At 41.9% G+C, this 21,048-nt stretch overlaps 1 protein-coding gene across 2 annotated transcripts in view; it reads left to right on the top strand.

The window, feature by feature from the left end:
• Positions 1-21,048, top strand: part of PALM2AKAP2 (PALM2 and AKAP2 fusion) — a 315,772-nt gene that overhangs the window by 224,814 nt on the left and 69,910 nt on the right. For both annotated transcript variants that reach the window (XM_023202130.2, XM_023202125.3), the window contains 2 exons: positions 5,436-5,516; positions 18,585-18,715. In XM_023202130.2, the coding sequence (XP_023057898.1) occupies positions 5,436-5,516; positions 18,585-18,715 (212 nt within the window). The remainder of the gene's footprint in view (positions 1-5,435; positions 5,517-18,584; positions 18,716-21,048) is intronic.

Here is a 21,048-nt window from a genome sequence, read left to right as displayed (position 1 = left end):
GTTTATGTTAGACAGAGATGTGTAAGCAGTTAAGTATATAAAGTGCTACAGTGCTTGAGGTCTAATGTAGAAAAATCCACAGCCTGTGGGGGAGGGGAGAGAAAGGAGGGAGTGATGCAATCTATTTGGAGGGAACTGAAAAATATTCTGTATTTGTCAGTACTCTTTGAGCTGTAAATGGTAGAAACATCACTCAAACTAGCTTAAGAAAAAGGGAGATTTTTTAGTATATATAATTTAGGAAGCCTAGGGATGGTTCTGGCTTCATGCATGACTAGATCCGAGACTCAAACAATGTAGTAGGACCTGTTTTTTCTCTTTCAACTCTGCCTCCCTCTGCATGTTGACTTTATTTTCTTCAATGTGGATGCATTTCTTTTATGTGACTTGGAAAAATTGCTACTCAGAAGTCTATCATCTCAGCTTAATCCTAGTGGTATTTTTTTTTTTTTTAACTTCTCTCCTGGTATCCATGTGTCTGTCCCTAGAAATGTCTCTAACTGGTGTTTCTCAGTTCACTTAGCCATCCCTTGGATCAATAGCTATTGCAAAAAAACAAGGTTAGCATGATTGGCCTAACCTGGCTCACATGCAAATCCTGGTGGCAGGAATGAGCTAACCATGACTGGCATTTCCACCAGAGCCATTTACAGTGAGGGTAGATGTGTTTCCCCAAAGGAAAGAAGACTAGGCAGATCAAAACCGACAGATGTTCACTAAAGCTTCATGGATATTTAAACTGTGCCATCATAGATGAATTGTTTTTTGTCAAATGAAGCAACAACGGACATCTATTATTGTTAGAGGAAGCAAAAATAAGAGGACATGAACCAGCCTGGAAGATCAGGAGACTGCAAGTAGTCTTTGAGGTTGGATCATGGTAGGGGGCCATGGCTTGAGATGAAGCTGTGAGATAGACAGGAGCCTCATTGGCCATTCTAGGGAACCTGCTCTTTGCACTGTAGGCAATAGGGAGACATTCTTGGTTTTAGGCAAGGGTCAGAGGTGGTCAGATTTCCATTTTAGAATATCACTCTGGCAGCAGTGTGGAGATTGAGTTGGAGAAGCCAAGAATGGATGTAGGGAGACTATTAAGGAAACCACTACAGTAAGCCAGCTGGATGTAAGTTCTGTAGTGTGCTAAAGATGCTAATATGGAATAGTCTCCATGTCCAGGTAGGAGATAAAGGAAGGAGTGTTAAGGCAATACTCAAGGTTATAGTGGGGAAGCAAAAGATGTGGAAACTGGCCAGCAGAATCAACATGACTTGGTCTTTCAAGAAAGTAAGTGTCTAGGATGACTTAGATTTCTGACTTGAGTAGTGACATTTGCTGAGATGAAACATATAGAAGAAGGAACAGGCATGAAGGTAGAGGGTGGGGATTGCTTGAGATGGTGACTGTATGTGTTTGAGTTTGGGGGAGTGACCATGAATAGTTGGCAGTTCAGTATAGGGATCTGCAGCTCAAAGGAGAGGTAGAGTTGTAGAGTTGATGAGACTGAAGGACCCAAGAGTTACTGGTTTTGTCCTGGTTAAGGGAAGGAGAAATCTGGAAACCAGTGGGCTAGCCAGGGGAGGAGCACAGTTCAGACCTCAGCCATCAAACAAGCATCAGAAACTGCAAGTGAGTTCCTTAATGGTGTCCTATGCAAATTTGTTGTCATTTGACTCATCTCTAATTCTGAGCATAGTCTGGTTGTGTCTTATCCTTATCCACCTAGAAGTGACTTTAAGACCATCACTGTGGGCTGGGTTCGGTGGCTCACACCTATAATTCCAGCACTTTGGGAGACTGAGGTGGGCAGATCACCTGAGGTCAGGAATTTGAGACCAACCTGGCCAACATGGCAAAACTCCATCTCTACTAAAAATACAAATATTAGCTGAACGTGGTGGCACGCACCTGTAGTCCCAGCTACTCGGGAGGCTGAGATAGAAGAATTGCTTGAACTCAGGAAGCAGAGGTTGCAGTGAGCCAAGGCCGTGCCACTGTACTTCAGCCTGGGCAAATCACTGTGAAAGGGAGCTCAACTAGTCAAAGAATCCTGCAATAGCTATAGATGCACAGTGGGTCCTTGTCATGGGCCCAGGTCCAGGGTCATCAGTCAGAACGCGGATGTAAACATGCTAATGCCACTGTCTGGTTGTATGTGCTAACAACTGTTCAGTTCCAAATTCTAACCCAATAAGGAGTTTCCTCAGGGGAAATGTATGACTATAGCATAAACGGGCTCAGCCTTACTACTTTCCCACTGTTACCCCTTCCTGCACCAGCACTCTTCTGGTCCGTGTGCCTCAAAGCCAAAACACTGCTTTGCCTCACCCCCCAGATCCTATTAGTCTTGAGTCTCATCAATTCTGTTTCTTACATTTGTCCTTCTCTTTCCATTCTGATTGGTACAAGTCTAAGCTAGGAAGCTTGTTAGTTCATCCATCCTCACTGCACAACCAGGAGAACGGAACATCCTCTTAAGGCACTTAAATGAATTTGAATCCAGAGGTCAGCAAACTAGGACCCATGGGCCAAATCTGGCCCACTAACTATGTTTGCAAATAAAGTTTTATTAGAACACAGCCACACACATTTAAATATTGTCCAGGACTGCTTTTGAACTACAATGGTAGCATTCAGTAGTTGCAACAGAGACTGTATGTCCCACAAAATCTAAAATATTTACTTTTGTTTTACAGGAAAAGTGTATCAGCTCCTATTAATCCACCTTATACATGAATGCCAGATTAATGTTCCTAAAATGCCATTTCACCATATCATTCTGTAGCTTAGAACCCTGCAATGACATTGCCTTGTCCATGCAATAAAATCTAAACTTCTTGGCCTGGTGTTCATGGCCCTCCATGGTATAGTCCTAGTCAATCTTTTGAGTCATTGATCTCTGTTCCTAAAGGCAAGCCCTGTACCCAGTTAGATTTTCCTCCTCATTGTCCCTGGAATATGCAGTACGTATCTACCCTTGTTCACCTACTTCCTTTTGCCTGGAATATATTGCCCTTTTGTAGCTACCTAAATCCTACTCATTCTTTTTTTTTTTTTTTTTTTTTTTTTGAGGCAGTCTCTCACTCTGTCACCCAGGCTGGAGTGCAGTGGCATGATCTTGGCTCATGGCAACCTCCACCTCCTGGGTTCAAGTGATTCTCCTGGCTTAGCTCCCAAGTATCTGGGATTACAGGCATGCACCACCACGCCCGGCTAATTTTTATATTTTTGGTAGAGACGGGGTTTCGCCATGTTGACCAGGCTAGTCTCAAACTCGTGACCTCGGGTGATCCACCCGCCTCAGCCTCCCAAAGTGCTGGGATTACAGGTATGAGCCATTGTGTGCCTGGCCCTAAATCCTACCCATTCTTAAAGAACTAACTTGAAGTCTACATCTTTCATGACCATGTCAGTTACAGTGATCACCAATGAGCCTGCTGCTTGAGCACGTAAAAGTCCACTTCCCGTACTGCCTGGTAAGGTTTCTTCTGCTCAGAGAATGGTTCACCAACATGATGATACTCTGGAGTGAGGACTTTCTGATGGAACAAAGTCATGGCTGTGGGAAAGCCTGGGAATGATTTGGAAATGACAAGATACGTAATGAGAACACATGACACTCAATTAATATTTGTGGAAATCTTGAGTCATCGGCCTCTCATATCTATGACATAGCATCTTGGTTCTGTATTTAAATGTAGGACAACTACATACCTTGATAGCCAGTGGGAATGACTGACAAAGTCCCATAAATCTACTCTTGAGAGATGCTAGAATGTAGAGATAGCAGCTGGTCCTGGAAGCCCTAGCTTTATCATGTGCTATCTCTGAGATGCTGGATAGGTGGGCTGTTCCCACTGTGCCTCACTTTTCCCATCTACTGTCATATGTTATATGGTCTTGCACACACTCTGGGATTAAGTAACATCAATTATGCACCATTGATTGGAGTTCTTTGGTAAATGCTACTACGTTCCTAAAATATTCATGCGTCTTACTTTGTCAGGGGGATTATATCCCTGATTTAGATATTATATTCTAGTGGCTTAAGATTATGAGCTAATATTTTGTAAGGTCTGGGCATTGCACAGAAAATCTTGGTTGTAACACACATTATTATTTGAATAGCAATGATTTGAATAGCAATGGTACAATCATAGCCCCGGAAACATAGCAACTACATAAAATAAAAGCTTCCATTAACACTGAGCACAGCAGCCAGGCTTCTGCATTGTTGTTGTCCCCAGGATTTGGCTGTTGTATTGTCAAATGCCATTATGTCTTGTCTAACAAGTTTCTCCCTGCATATGTGAGTAAACGAAAATGCTCCAGTATAATAAATGTCTCGGCAAACCACTCCTGTACACTTTGGAAATAGAACATTAACAAGAAAACTATCATGAGAGCAGACCTTTCTGTTCTCATGAATCACATTCATATGATGTTTATTGTCTGCATTGGAGAAGTACAGAGAAGAAAAATATGAAGGGTACGCTGTAATGGAAAGGTTATAGTGGAAATGCAAGGAAAATATATCCCTTTACAACCAGCTTCTAGGCATTACCTAGAAGTAAACTTACGACAATAAGACTAAGAGCAAATAACATTGATTGAGCACTTATTCTGTGCCAGGTATTGTTCTAGGCCTTTTACGTTACATCATCTCATTTAATCCACTCCACAACCAAGTGGTTTGTGTGCAGTTATTATCTCCACTTTACAAACAAGAAGACCAAGACCCAGGGAGGTAGAAGAACTTGTCAGAAGTCAGACAGGTAGTGAGTGGTAGAGCTGGGAGTTGGACCCAGACAGACAGATTCCAGACTTCATATTTACCATAACCTCAGCTGCCCCACCCACATGAAATGCTACCCCAAGGCTAGTGGCAGCAAAGATCACCCATTTCATTTGCATTGTTTGGTATGTCCAACTGGGTGATTAGTCCTACAAAATTTGAAACAATGTCTGCTTATTTATATCTATGATTTTGATCAAATAAATCTCACCCAGAATTTCCCACTGTTTCATTCTATGGTATTTGCAGTTTGTAAGAACCTCTGTCTTTTGGATTGAGACATTTTTATTCTTTGTGTCCAAATTAACACGGCACAGAACATGGTTCTGTGTGTGTGTGTGTCTGTGTGTGTGTGTGTGTGTGTGTGTGTGTAGAAACCGCCTTTTCTTTTGGATTAAATTCTTGCAGCCTGGCTGAGTGAGGAGAATTTCTCCCACTCTTCGAGCCTACAGCAGACATGTTAGGAGAATGCTGCTGCTTGCAACACACCCAGAGACGGTGGGGCAGGTGACACTGCGTGTGTGCCCAGTGTCTCTGGAAGTATCTATACAGATGTGTGCTGCTGCTGCTGCTGCTTTCTGCCTTAAAATTTCTGGAGCCAACACCCACCCACTCTTACAGCCTCTCTCTCTTTATTTTCAAGGAAAAAAGAAAGAGGCAGACTGAAATAGAAGGCAAGCGACAACAGCTTGACGAGCAGATACTTCTGCTGCAGCATTCCAAGGTAAGCGGCTGATCCCAGGAACCTATTCCATTATTAGACATGCAGATCACACTCCGGAGAGCTGGGCAGTGCCTGCCCTGCCGTGAAGGCACTGCCGCCAACCAAACCAGCCTTTTTCATTCAATCAGGAAACCATCTCTTGGCTTTTCTTGTGAATTTCTCAAATTCAGGGCATTATTACAGCATTCCAATTTCTGCAAGCATAAGATTACAGTGTGCATGTGGACGGGGTGGAGGGTTTGTGCATGTGAAGTGTGGTGGCTATATATAGAAATTGGATGAGAATACTCCACAGGGTGGGTGAGGCAGCGTTTCAGGATTGTTTCTCCCATGCATAGGTGCTGGGTGTGTTTGTTCAGAGACCCCAAAAGATATATTTCATAGAATGTCCTTTTTCTCACTTAAAAATATTAGTGTTTACTTTCTTGATATGGAGAAAAAGGAGATTAAACAATGTAATCTGATAAAACAACAACACTGTGTATTTCAGATTATTCATTTATTTTACTTCTACTTTAACAATTTTGAAAGTGTTCTGTGAGAGCAAGCAGTTGGTCAAAGATGGCTTTGAAATGATTTGACTCAGATGGGTCTCCATGGTACCATCTAAAAAAAGAGAGAGAGAAAGGGAGACAGCACACAAGAGCTGTTTATTTTTTCTTTAAAACATAATGCACTTAAGCATCGTAATTGATTACAGCTCAGGAGAAAGCTCTGTCACTGTCACAAGGACCCCACTGGTTGCAGAATGTTGCTTTTCACATGTTCAGAGAATAATGTGACCACATTCCGATGGCCAGCCGGGAGTTGCTGCTTGCCTTTGACTGCTCCTGGGCTTTTTGGTAGGAAAACCTTCTCCTGCTTACCTCATGTTGCTGTGCCGTTGCCTGCACAGAGCTGCATTGCTCAGAGGGCTGGGTGGGAAGGTGGTGCTGACTTTCGGGGTGATGCTCAGTATGAATTATTTGGATTTTTTTCAACAAGATAAACCTTTATGGCTACTTTTCCTATCCTTTTCTAGAAAACAGGATTGTGCTAAATGAATTCCCAAAATGAGAGCCATCAGCAAGCGAGTTACTGATTGAAAATAGCAGCGTGACCTATATCTGCTTAGCATGTTTATCAGTTTTTGCCATTAACCTTAACCAGAGAAATGTGCTTAAAAGGAAGAAAAGCAGCATGATACTGAGGATATTGCCTGTTTCTCTCTGTTTCATCATATAAATTCATTGACAGATCTTTCTTTGTAGGAGCTCACACTGTATCCCCTGTGCTGTTGCTGTTTCCCCACAACGCTCCTGAGGGAGGATGGAGGGCTAAAATTAGTATCCTCTTCTCACAGAGAGGGGGCCTTAAAAACACCTAATAGAACTGAGTGAATTGTTCAAGGTCAGTCTGGACAGAGCTAGGTCTCTGGCTCAGGGTACAGTCCATTCAGTACGGTACTTGTAAGAGACCAACGTGTACCAAAACCTCAGTGAATTCCTGGTTAAAGGTGAACTTTTAAATAAGAGAACCGAATGAAAAAAAGAGAGGCTGCTTTTGGCTAGACAACCTCACTTTAAGCTCAATGTAGTCCTTTGCTTTTGTATTCCCTGAATCCAGTCAGGGAATAAACATATGTCAAAACATCAAGAGTTTTTTTTTTGGTCTCCCTTCTCATGATCCTGGATGCCAAATAAGATACCAAGGGCTCATTTATTGCCGATGTTCAGTGCAGTATTAGTATATTCTGTTCATTTTACATCTATTCATTTGTGTTTGTTTGTTTGTTTGCTTGTTTGAGATGGAGTCTCGCTCTGTCACTCGGGCTGGAGTGCAGTGGCGTGATCTCAGCTCACTGCGAGCTCCGCCTCCTGGGTTCACGCCATTCTCCCACCTCAGCCTCCCGAGTAGCTGGGACTACAGGCGCCCGCCACCACGCCTGCCTAATTTTTTTTTTTTATTTTTAGTAGAGACGGGGTTTCACCGTGTTAGCCAGGATGGTCTCAATCTCCTGACCTCGTGATCCGCCCGCCTCAGCCTCCCAAAGTGCTGGGATTACATACTCATTTTTCATCTATGCATCTGTTCATCCATCTTTCCGTCCACCCATCCATCCATCCATCCATCCAATCAACAGAAACAACAGTAAAAATTAAGCTGGTGTTGTATGGGGAAGCAGTGAGGTTTTTCTCAAGGACTTGCAAACAAGGGAATCAGCTAGTTCTTTATGGTTATCTTGGTAAAATTCTTGCACAGTTGATGAGATGGGTTATCTGAGGGAACACCCAACACTTGCACCATGGCAACCTTGCTATTGCAGGGCAGGAGGTGGGTGAGGTGGGGAGGACTGGAGGTGATGGTAACTTACTAAGTGGAGGTCAGGCCATTGTATGCCTCTCTCTGGGAAAGACTTGTGTGGACAGAATGAGGGTGAGTTATTTGCCTTGAATACTGAAAAAGAAAAGCTCAGAGGTTCCAAAGGTGGCAGTGTTGTCTGGTACTACATGCAGAAAGACCCCCAGCTTTGGGAGGTCTTGAATTTCTGTATGCTGGTGAAGTGGGGTCAGTGGTAAGGTGAGGAGGGTCCTCAGGCCACAGTGAGGTCCCGGCGAAACTTCCCTCAGGACCTTGCCTCTGTTTGTTCTGAATTCATCCTCCCTATAATTATTCAGTTATTTTGATATGAGGAAGGGGTTGCCTGATTGAAAGATATGATCACTTTAGGCACTAGGAAGGCATACGTTTCACTTTAAATCAATAAGCTGGTGACTGAACTTGAATAGCGTGAGACTTTTTCCCTGTAATCATCCAGTTTGCAGTCTTGTGGCCTCGCCCGTGAATGGAAGTACATTCGCAGAAGTTATATTTTCTCCTCTGTGAGCCTCTCCAAGGAGTCAGCCAGCTTTCTTCTAGTAGCCTGTTAGCCACCGTCAGTAACAGTCACCATTTTTTTGAGTGCCTAACATATGCCTGGTACTTTAAACACATGCCCTCAGTAATGACCACAAGACAGTTATTACTCTCTTTGTCTTATAGGTATGGGAACAAACTCATGAGGTCAAGTGATTTGCCCAAGACCATAGAGACTATAAGTGAGGGAGCCTGAGAGAAACTCCTGGGCTGTCTGCTTTCAAAGACTGAGCTCTTTCCAGGCCACTGTTCTCTTTGAAAGAAATAATTCCTTTGGAGTAATTCATCTAGTGAGATGCCAGTTACTATCATTACTGTCTCTCTTACTCTAAATATATTTTTATGGCCTCCAGAAAATTCAGATCGTGTGGAGACATGTCACTGTGATTACTGAAGTTCCTTGAAGTAGAGAATATTAGGAAATATGTCAGTATTCAATATTTATTTCACTAATTTGCAAAATCTCTAGAAAAAAATATTCTTACTGCATTAGAGTTAGTTGTCATGTTTATAAGATATAACTTTCATATTCTTTATATAATTCTCATATTCTATGTCTTAAGATATAATTCTCACATGTGGGAATTATCAAATAGCCTGTGGACCCTTATTCTCATGCAATGAGATGAATTATTTAGACAGATTCACTGGTCCCTGGTCAAAGCAAATAAATAGTATGCAAGATAGTAGTTTTGGCATTCATAAATATTTTTAGAAGACTTATTCGTTGCAATATTTAGAAGCATATAGTGAGCAACTCTACAAAATGGAATATCATCACTTTGTATATGGACTTTGAGCAGATTCTATAATACAATAAAAGACCAAAGTATAAAATGGTAAAATACTAGCTGCTACATCCCAGTGATTAGGAAACCTCAAGACACTTTGAACTCCAGGCCAAATTTACCTCAGATTTATTTTTTAAAGCATCCTTAGCTATATGTAGTGTGGCGTAATAATTTCTAAGCATTACAAGTAGAACTAGTAAGCAATCTTTACTTGTAATTTAAGCATTACAAGTAGAACTAGTTATCTAGCTAGTAATATAGCTAGATTATTTTTGATGATTATAAAAGGAAAGAATGTATAATCATTGCAAAAACTAAACTAAAAAGTACAGGAAAATATAAAGAAAAAACATATGTACTGTATACTTACCATTCAGATAGAACCCATACAGAGGTATATCCTTCTATACTTTTTTCCCCAATATATTTCTGTAGATTAAGATATGTAACCATTGTTCACAGGGCTCACCAACCTGTGAGTAAAATGAAATTATATAACATTAGTATTGAAATAACATTAACCTTTACCTCTTTTTTATGTGGGTTCTTTTTAATTCCCATACAAAAATTTATAACTTTTATAAAATCCCATAAAGCATTCTTTTACTTTAGGATAACTGACTTTGATGTCATCCTTGAAAAGAATGTCTCCATCTCAAACTCTTAGTTATGATGTTTCTTATACTTCAATAGCATTAATTCATCTAGAATTTATTTACAGATGAGTTATGCAGTAGGAATATAACTTTACTTTTTACTGATGCTGAGCTGCTTGTCTCAATGTGATTTATTGATTAATTCATCCTTTCCCTCACTGATTTAAATGTCTTCTTTATCACCTACATATTTCAGACTTACATTTGAGCCCACCATTTATGGATTCTTTTTATTCCATTAATCTGCCCATTCCTGTGCCAGTATTGTTCTCATTTAATCCCTATAGCTTTTTAATATATTGTAATATTTCATAACACAAGAACTATCATTATTCTTTTGAAAAATTGTCCTGGGTTTTTATTTCATAGAAACAATTATTTATTTTTATTGTTTTTATAATGAGACTTGTGATGATATGGACTTTTAAAAAATAAATCAGCTACTATATCATACCAGAGCAGGATGAATTTAATATTTCCTTCTGTCCCTTGGTTGAATTGCCAGAGATTTGTCTATTTTATTGGTCTGTTCAAAGCCCCAGCACAGAGTAGGTACTCACTACCTACCGCAACATGAATTCCTTGGAGACTGTCATATATGCAAAGGTTTGCCTGACAGAGTTGGCCCTGTCAGAATCAAATTGCTAATACCACATCTTCAATATATAAACGGCCTTTGAATTACTTATTCATGAGCAGGGAACCCTCTCTAGAGTTGTCTTCTAATCCAAGCTATAAAAATTGTCATTATATTTTGAAGACCACAACCTTTTCTTCCAAGAAAGCTGAATGAAAAAAGATGAAAGGCTGAATTGTGACCCTGTGAAATATTTATTGTCAACCCACTAAGGTCATTTGCTGAAGAGCCTGAAGGTATCAGAAGACTTGCTACAAAGATATTACAGTGTCTTTCCCGGTTTTGAACACTTAGCACTAATTTTAGACTTTTCCTTGTTGCTGGGATGTGTGAAAGGCTTATTTCAAATTTTAACATATTGAACAGATAGGCACAGTACACAGTGTAAAGTAACTTTAGATCTCCTCCCTTATTTCCATACACAGAGCTTGAATGGAAGTTAAAACCTGATTTCTTCTATCAGAAGTCTTGGGTTGGCTTCTCCCTGTGTGGACTGAAGCATATAGCAAAATCTCAAAACCTAACCAAGATCTTATTTACTGGGAGTCAAGAAAGAGGAAGAAAAGAGCGGGAAGGATAGGGGAAGGGGAAGAGGGACAGGGCACAGATGAATGTCTGAAAACACAAACACAGCTGTTGCCTCATGCTGAGTTTAACCCATCTTCTGTTAGAAAACTGAATTTAGGCCAGGTGCAGTGGCTCATGTCTGTAATCCCAACACTTTAGGAGGCCAAGATGAGGCAGACGATCTGAGGTCAGGAGTTTGAGACCAGCCTGGCCAACATGGTGAAACCCCGTCTCTACTAAAAATACAAAAATTAGCTGGGCTACTTGGGAGGCTGAGGAGGAGAATTGCTTGAACCTGGGAGGTGGAGGTTGCAGTGAGTCGAGATCACATCACTACACTCCAGCCTGGGTGACACAATGAGACTCCATCTCAAATAAAAAATAAAAAGAAAAAGAAAAGAAAAGAAAATTGAATTTAGCCATATTCCAACCATCATCCACTAGAATAGCCAATATCAGCTTTAGCCAGATTACAAATGAATGAAAGATACAGAGTAAAAAGTAAAATCATGAAAGTACACAAAGGAATCACAGGCGAGTATTTTTATAGTGAGGGTAAGGAAGTCTTATCTAAGTATGACATCAAAGCCAGAATGTGCAAGTAAAAAAGAGTGCCAGATATGACTTTATAAAAATAACAAACATCTGACCAGGAAACAATTGGAGACTTATTACAAGTTCTGATTCACCTCCTACTTCCCCACTCTGCCTCACCCACCCTCTCCAGACACGCCTCACTATCTACTGGGGTCACCTCAAAAAGTGGTATCTAGGCTGGTCACAGTATTTCATGCTTGTAATCCCAGTACTTGGGAGGATGAGGTGGGAGGATCATTTGAACCTAGAATTTGAGACCAGCCTGGGCAACATAGATTCCATCTCTACAAAAATAAAATAAAAAGTAAAAGAAAGTAAGAAAAGTGACTTCATTACAGTTACCTTAGCTGTAGATGAAAAAGATTGAGTTAGATTATCTCTGTGATCTTTTTTTTAGCTTTAATGATCCAAGGTTTTATATTTGCTAAAGTACAGTGTATGTGCATGATTTTTGAAGAATTCCTCACATGTCAGCCTCCGTGGATGAATAAAAGATATAGCCCTGACTGTGAGGACTCAGAGGCAAGTGGGGGAGAGAGAGCATCAATATGGAACCCACCATTAGAGAAGCTGAAAAATAGTTTTCCATGTTAGGAAGTGGATCGGCGGCACCTGATGATTTTGTAAACCCTATTTGAGCACAAAAAGGATTCTTCAGTGATCTTACACAGAGGCAAGATAGCAGACTGTACCTCTTGGCTTCAAATCCCAGATCCACAGCTCACTTGGTGTGATACCATGGATAAGTCAGTTAATGTTAGCACCTACCTCGTGGGATGCTTGTGAAAATTAAGTGGATTTACATGTAAAGCACATAAAGCAGTAAGAATTCTATAAGAATGATCATATTGTCACCATCATCACCCTGTACTATGGCTGCAAATACCATTTATGTATCTATGACTCCCAAATTGACATCTCCAGCCAATGGCCCTTGAATCCCAGTCGTCCATGTTCAACTGCTTTTCTGACATGTCCACTTAGATGGATATCACTTTCATTTAGAAGCCTCTCAAACTTAACATGCCCAAAATGAAAGATTTTATTTTCTGCTTTTCTATCATTTGTTCTTTTACTCTTCCCTGTCTCCAATTGATGATACCACTAGTCACCCTTTCACTCAAACCAAATATCTATATGTCGCCCTAATCCTTCCCTTTTTCTCAGCCCACATCTAATCTATTACAGGTCACACTGATTCTACCTGCAGAATGTACCACCATGCCTTTTGATTCTTCTGTCTCTCTTCTGTTTCAAGCTAATATGCTCTGTCACTTAAACCATACAATAAACTCCCATCACTTGTACTTTGTAATCCTGCCCCTTGCAATGTGTTCTTCCTACTGCGCTTAGAACACACAGCAAACTCCTTAATAAGGCTACAGAATCCTACGTAATCTGGCCCCAGCCTTCTTCTCCATCTTCAATTTGTTCTGCCCTCCCACCCCAACCTCACTTATTGTGGTCCAACCACTCGGGCATTTGTTCCGGTCCATAAACACACCAAACTCTGTCCTACCGCCAGGCTGGTACATTTGCCATTCCCTCCACCTGGAACACCCCTCCGGATCTCAGATCTCAACTCGAATATTCAAGTCATCAGAGAGACCTTTCCCACTTTAAGTGTCCTCCCTTGGTCCCTGTTTGTCACACTGTCCTAGCTACCTCTTCCTAGGCAGCATCATAGTCTGAAATTATCTTGCATCCTTGTTTATTGGGATGAAGGCTTGGGTGAGAGTAGGGACTTGCCTGTCTTCCTGAGCTGTGACTTCAGGGACTGGCAGAGTTCTTGGTACCTAGGAAAGGGATAAGAGAGCCACTGCTCCTGAGTTGGAGACACAGAAGGAGAGGATGAGGAGTTCTTTTAGATTATGGTATTTGACCAGCCATTGAGAAAGCTTGTGTATTCTTCAAGCATTTGGATAGTCATAGGTCCTCATGCTGTGCTACTCAAATTGTGGTCCTCAGTCTGGCATTGCCAATGACAGCATCACCTGGGAGCTTATTAAAATTCAAATTCCCAGGCCTTATGCCAGACTTAGAGGATCTGCGTCTCCATGGGTGGGTCCTGGAATCTGTCTTAGGAAGTTCTCCTGCTGGGTCTTATGCATACTAAAGTTTGGGAAACTCAGTTCTTGTTTTTGTTTTCCAAAGCTGGCCAGGCCAGTAGAGCAAGAAACAGAGTTACTTTGGGAGTTCCCTCTGTCCTCCTTTCAGAAGCCCCTGTCAAGATCCGCTTTGTCCGGCTCCCAGCTCCCCATCTGCTCGTTCCTTGTACTGACTTATCGTGGTGACATTCATTTGACAAATGTGAAGTTTGACAGTCCTTAGCACCTTGGGAGGCCAACTCTGGCCTGAAGTCAGGAGTTCGAGACCAGCCTGGCCAACATGGTGAAATCCCATCTCTACTAAAGCTATGATACTATGTTAGCTATGATACTTTTTTTTTTTATGTATTTAGATAATAAAGGCCACAAACAGAAAAGTTTTTTTAATTTTAGTTTTTTAATTTCTATTGAGTTCTGCTTCCACTAAATTCTGAAACACTCGGGCAGCCAATACAAGCCAGCACAGTTTAGGGAACCTGTGTTTCGGATGGCGCACTCAGTATACCCCATTCCATTTGGAGACATTTTGGAGACAACATGAGGGGGATCTGGAGTCAGTTAAGGAAGCCTTTTGAGTTGGTGATTTCCCGACAGCATGACTTTGGAGCCAAGTGGAAAATCAACTATACTTTTTTGGCTTCTTAAAAATGTCTGAACACCTTTGTAAAACAGGATTCTCTGAGACCAGGCCTACTGCCTTTTCCAGGTCTTTTGTTTTATTTTGAGACAGAGTCATGCTCTGTCACCCAGATTGAAGTGCAGTGGCGCGATCTCGGCTCACTGCAACATCTGCTTCCTGGGTTCAAGCAATTCTCCTGCCTCAGCCTCCTGAGTAGCTGGGATTACAGGTGCTCGCCATCATACCCACCTAATTTTTGTATTTTTAGTAGAAATGGTGTTTCACCATGTTGGCCAGGCTGGTCTCGAACTCCTGACCTCAGGTGATCCACCTGCCTTGGCCTCCCAAAGTGCTGGGATTACAGGCATGAGCCACCGCACCCAGCCCCACTACTGCCTTTTTCTGTTGGAGCCTCTCTTCCTGGCTCCTCCTGTGGGGATGTTCTTAATGATATCATGCCTGTATCAAGAAAAGAGATGGAAGTAGAGGGACATACACCTCTGGGTGACCAGAGTCACCAGGCTGCTCTGGCCAGAGCTACCTGCTGATGGTGGCAGCTAAATTGGTGAGCAGTAAGGGGCTAGAGCCTTCATGTGGTGGCAGGAGGCACTGTGTGAAGAAGAGGAGAGAGAACATTCCAAGAGAGCCACTTATGTTGCAAGAAGATGTGGCTGCAGAGCATCCCTGCTGGGGTGGAGACAGCCAGGACTGCCACAGCTGCCTTTCCAGAAGGGTCCACACCAACGCCAAAGCTTCCAGGGTATCTGTTTCCCAGAATCCTAAGGTTTTTACTCTCTGTGGTTTGGACATCTTTAGCATAGGAAGCACCCTGAAAGTGTGGTCCCTATCCCTCCCAAATAATTAAGAGTGAAGGAAAGTTGAGAATTTCCCAGTTCATCCATTTACTCATTCATTCAAGGGAATTGGGCTACAGTTCCATTGACTGAATGAATAAATGGATGAATTGGGAAATTCTGGGTGACACAGTGAATACAAAGGTGGATAAAGGACAGTCCCAGCCTTCAAAGAACCGGCAGGCTACAGGGGAAAACAGATGTAAAAACAGAATTTGAGGATACTATGAAAGGGCCATAGAGTCTGTCTCAGAGCCAGTAGAGGTGGAAGGCTTCTCTGGTGGTATTTTACTTGTTCTTTCTTAGGTAAATAAAGCAGAGGCCAAGGGAACAGGACGAACAACAACAATAGTAAACATTTCTATAGTACTAAGTATGCGTGTGGCCCTTTTAGCCCATAAACTCCTTTAATCCTCATAACAACCCTCTGAGATGGGCACTGCTATTGTCTCCATTTTACAGATGAGAAAACTGAGGCTCAGTGAGGCGAAGGAGCCTGTTCAAGCTCAGTCAGCTGGTAAATGGCAGACTGGTTCCAGAGCTCAGGCTGTTAGCCACTGTTCAGCATGGCCTCTTGCAGTCTCTACCCGATTCCTGAGAGTAAATTTTAGAGCCAAGTTATAGTTCAAGAAAAGCAAAGCAATAATCATTCTTCTACTTCAGAATTGCTACCAATTAACAATTTATTTTGTGCCTACACCAGGTTAAATATCTGAATAAAAATATAAAAACATTAATTGATTAAAAAAATGGCCTCTCATAATGTGCAAACAGGGTCTGTCTGGGAAATTCTGAGAGGTTTATGTGGAGAACAATGGTTCTGCATTTTTTGTAGAAAGAGCAACCGATTTGCCCCACCCTTTCCCATTTTCCAATGGAAAAGAATCTCTGATAAAGCTTTGACAAGCAACCAATGTAAACAAATTGTACTGCACTCTTTTACACATGATTTTATATTATCAAACAATGCCCTATAATGTAAAAACTGTGCATTTTAATACTTACCCTGGTGGTAGATGCACACTATTTATACAGAGCACATTCAACAGGCAGCATGTTACCATGTTACCAATGATGCATGACTATTTATGCATATTGGGGTGTGGGGGTGACTCCTGTCTATAATCACTGTAAGAGTATAGTTAGGAATAATTCTATGTGAACAAACTCTAGTCTTTAAGCCTAATTATTAAAAAATTACAGGTCAAGTACCATAAACTTGCCTATGTGCTGCAAGAGTAATCAAACAGATCTCTACAAACAATAATTTGTAATGAAAAGGCAAGAATAACATCAATAAAAACAGTGTGAGTCACCTGAACCCACACTGATGATATATTGTCAACACAGAGTCTTTCCTGGAAGTGCAGGAATTCCAGGCTGATTGAACTTGTTCCTGGGCATGGAGCAGGGTGTCTATAGCACCAAATGACTCCTGGACTTCTCAATAGAATGGTGAATCAGGACCATTAGTGAAGTCTAACTTACTAATACTAAGTGTTGGTAATTTTTCTTTCTTTCTTTTTTTTTTTTTTTTTTTTGAGGCGAAGTTTCACTCTTGTTGCCCAGACTGGAGTGCAGTGGCATGATCTCAGCCCACTGCAACCTCTGCCTCCTGGGCTCAAGCGATTCTCCTGCCTCAGCTTCCCGAGTAGCTGGGGTTATAGGCACATGCTACCACACCGGGCTAATTTTGTATTTTTCGTAGAGACAGGGTTTCTCTATGTCGATCAGGCTGGTCTCGAACCCTCGACCTCTGGTGATACGCCCACCTCGGCCTCCCAAAGTGCTGAGATTACAGGTGTGAGCCACCACGCCCAGCCCAGTGTTGGTAATTTTTAAAGACTCATCTTGTAGGTTCATAATAAAATGCCCTTAATGCTGCATACAAATGAGAGTCTATGGATTTGTGCATCCTTTGCTCATAAGAGCTTCAGGGAGTCTGCTCCAAGCCTGCATTCCCTGGCTGTCAGTCGTTAGAAGAGTTCTTTCCTTTTGCCTCACTCACCCTGCCTGATGAGATCAAATGAAATTCTGGACAGAGGTTATGCCAGTGAGCCAGGGAGCCAAAGAGCCAGGTCTTTACTCTGTGTTAGCTGGCTTCATAGCCGTTGCTCCTGCTCTTCCTTTGGTTGCTTACTGTTTCTGGGAAGAATTGGTCATGTGCCCTGCATCCTCACTGTGGTCTCCTCTGGTGACCACTGACCTACCCATGGTCATGCTCACTGGTCCTCAGCCATGAGGCACAGGGTCAGTAACTGCTGCCGTCAGCCGTCTAGGGACCATGTAAGTGGAACCTGAATCAAAATTATGCTCTCACATCTACCTCTCCTTGCTCTTCCTTTTAGGGAATTTCAACATGCTTTTTTCCTGAACTGTTTTCATTTCCCCTCTCAAAGCAGTAATTGCTGCCTCCAAACCATTGACCTGAAACAAAAGCTTTTTATTCCACTGTACCGTATTGTAGTACACTTGCAAATGTGGGATGTATATTTTTTTTGTTTGTTTGTTTTGTTTTGTTTTGTTTGTGAGACAGGGTCTCATTCTGTCACCCAGGCTGGAGTACAGTGGTGCGATCACAACTCGCTGCAGCCTTGACCTACATGGCTCAGGCGATCCCCATCTCAGCCTTCCCAAGTAGCTGGGACTACAGGCATGCACCACCACACCCAGCTAATTGTTTAATTTTTTGTAGAGACAAGGTCTCACTATGTTGCCCAAGCTGGTCTCCAACTCCTGGACTCAAGCAATCCTCCAGCCTCCCAAAGTTTTGGGATTACAGACATCCGCCACCATGCCGACCTAGGGGCATATGATTTTTATAGCATTTGGAGATTATTGCTGAAAATGATTGGGAGTCATTAAAGAAGGGAGTAACTGAAGAAGAGGCATGACAATCTTTTTAAAACGCTTTAATATGGACCAGATGTTAGGTGGTCTTAGAAAGTTTTTAAATTAAATTGCAGTTGCAAAGAAAAATGTTCTTAATTTTTAGAGACTCCTACTGGCATATTATTGGGTAAAATATGGTTGTTATTTACTTTAAAATCATTTGATGAAAAGTATATGGTGAAATGTGGCAAAATGTTCATAATTGTTAAATCTAGATGAGATTACATGGTCATTCATTTTTAAATTCTTTTACTAATAGAAAATGATGTAGATATAAATCTCTTTGGGTGCTGGTCTAGAGGGAAGTAGGGAGCCAAGTTAGCGAGGAGGCGAAGGCAGAGATTCAGGCAGCGCTGGTGAAGGGTGAAGCTAAAACAGCACCACTGCAGAGGGAGAGGAGACTGTGGACTGAAAAGTATCATCTTGTTTGTTGTCTTTCCTCACTCCCACAGTCCAAAGTGCTTCGGGAGAAATGGCTGCTGCAGGGCATACCCGCTGGAACTGCCGAAGAGGAGGAAGCCAGGAGGCGGCAGTCTGAAGAGGATGAGTTCAGAGTCAAGCAACTTGAAGATAACATTCAAAGGTAGGTGGATTCCAGCCAGGGAACCCCTGTGACAGTTTTTTGGTGCAGTAACCACTGCCCTCCTCTAGGTGGCCTTTCTCAATACTGTTACCTTCTCCTGTACTTTACAATTTTCTTGCTAAACAAAACACGTTGATGTTGTTTAAACTTTTCCACATGACCCAGAATTATGACACAGAGTACTAATTAGTTTTTATTTTTATTTTTAACTTTTATTTTAAGTTTAGGGATACAAATACAGGTTTGTTACATAGGTAAACTTGTGTCATGGGGATTTGTTGGACAAATTATTTCACCACCCAGGTATTAAGCCTAGTACCCATTAGCCGTTTTTCCTGATTCTCTCCCTCCTCCCTCCCTTCACCCTCTGAAAGGCCCCAGTGCATATTGTTCCCTTCTATGTGTCCGTGCGTTCTCATCATTAGTTCCCACTTGTAAGTGAGAATATGCAATATTTGGTTTTCTGTTCCTGTGTTAGTTTGCTAAGGATAACGGCCTCCACCTCTATCCATGTCCCTACAAAGGACATGATCTCATCCTTTTTTTGTGGCTGCAGAGAATACTAATTATTGCATTGGGCTGTAATACAGCACAGTGATGGCTTCATGGGCCCATGAGGTGTTGTGAGCAGCTTGCCCCTTCAGGTGCTCCCTTTGAGTTCTTATATTAACTTTCGTCTTTTTCCTCCTTCGGGTCAGGTTGTTAGCTGTAATTGCTGCTGTAGTGAGTCTGTTTTCAAATTTGCTATATTTGGTCAATTCGAAATGGGAAAACTGTAGTCAACAGTCTTGGGATTAAAATGAAGAGTGTGGAGGTGCTGAGTGAGAGCTCGTGGTTATGTGCCCGTGCTCTACAAATTCACTTTGCATTGTCTGCTTTCACTGCTCAGAAAGTGGTTTCTTTATGGTTCTCAACCAGGATATGATCATTTCAATCTGGGAGATAAGCGACCTGTCTGTGGCCAATGACTGGTCAGGCTCACACAAGAGCAATAATGTAGGTTTTTACTTGGGAGCTATAGCCACACCAGGTCCCAGGACACCTAGCTAGAGAGATATGAGATAGGGATGGAAAGTGGTACGCATAGATGCTTTAGAACCAAATCTATCCCTCCAATCCATCCCACCAAATTCTGCCTGAAATCTCACCATCTAGAGCTTCATCTCTGTCTTCTGAGCTTATGAGCTCTCTCTCTCTCTCTCTTTTTTTTTTTTTTTTTTTTTTTTTTTAGGAGGAATCTCACTCTGTCGCCAGGCTGGAGTGCAGTGGCACGACCTCGGGTCACTGCAACCTCCGCCTCCTGAGTTCAAGCGATTCTCCTGCCTCAGCCTCCCGAGTAGCTGGGACTACAGGCACCCGCCACCACGCCCAGCTAATTTTTGTATTTTTAGTAGAGACAGGGTTTCACCATGTTGGCCAGGATGGTCTTGATCTCTTGACCTTGTGATCCGCCTGCCTCGGCCTCCCAAAGTGCTGGAATTATAGGCATGAACCACCGTACCCAGTATGAGCTCTTTTAAAATACAAAGGGTAATAGCTAAACTGCTACCAGCCACTTACAACCAACAGCAAATGAAGACTCTAAGAGCACCTGTAATAGTGTCACTAAAGGGAAAAGCAAGCCGAGTAAATCCCAAAGGCATACTTCAGACTATGTCCCTGCTTTGCTTAGGTCCTCATGCATTTTAAAGAGCTTTCAGAGCAGCTTGGCTAAACATTGTTTGTGAAGGAAACCAGCCAAGCAAAAGTTTGGAGGGTTTGTGTATACATATACATATATATACTCACACACACCCGTGTACATGCACATGCTTTTTCTTAGAATACAAAGGATAAAGGCTAAACTGTTACCAACCATTTATATCATACATATGTATATCACATGCATATATATAGAGAGAGTAGGTGTTATTATAGACAGAAGGCAGAAAGGATTTGGAAAATAGGATAAAGTTAGTTACATGACCTTTCCTATTTTTCTTTTTGTTTCTTTTTTTTAAAGACATAAGGTCTCACTCTGCTGTCCAGGCTGGACTGCAGTGGTGCAATCATAGCTCACTGCAGCCTCAAACTCCTGAACTTAAGCTCTCCTCCCACCTCAGCCTCTCAAATAGCTGGGAATAAAAGCTCATGCCACTGTGCCTGGCTTTTTTTTTTTTTTTTTTGGTAGAGAAAGAGTCTCACTATGTTGCTTAGGCTGGTCTTGAACTCCTGGCTTCATGTGATTCTTCCCTCTCAGCCTCCCAAAGTGTTGGGATTATAGGCGTGAACCACAGTGTCCATCCTTTTTATTTTTCTTAAATGGCATTGGGAAACATGGTCTTCCAATCAAA

The sequence above is a fragment of the Piliocolobus tephrosceles genome, chromosome 14, assembly GCF_002776525.5.
Source record: "Piliocolobus tephrosceles isolate RC106 chromosome 14, ASM277652v3, whole genome shotgun sequence".
NCBI lineage: Eukaryota > Metazoa > Chordata > Mammalia > Primates > Cercopithecidae > Piliocolobus > Piliocolobus tephrosceles.
This window is presented reverse-complemented; position numbering and strand designations above follow the sequence as displayed.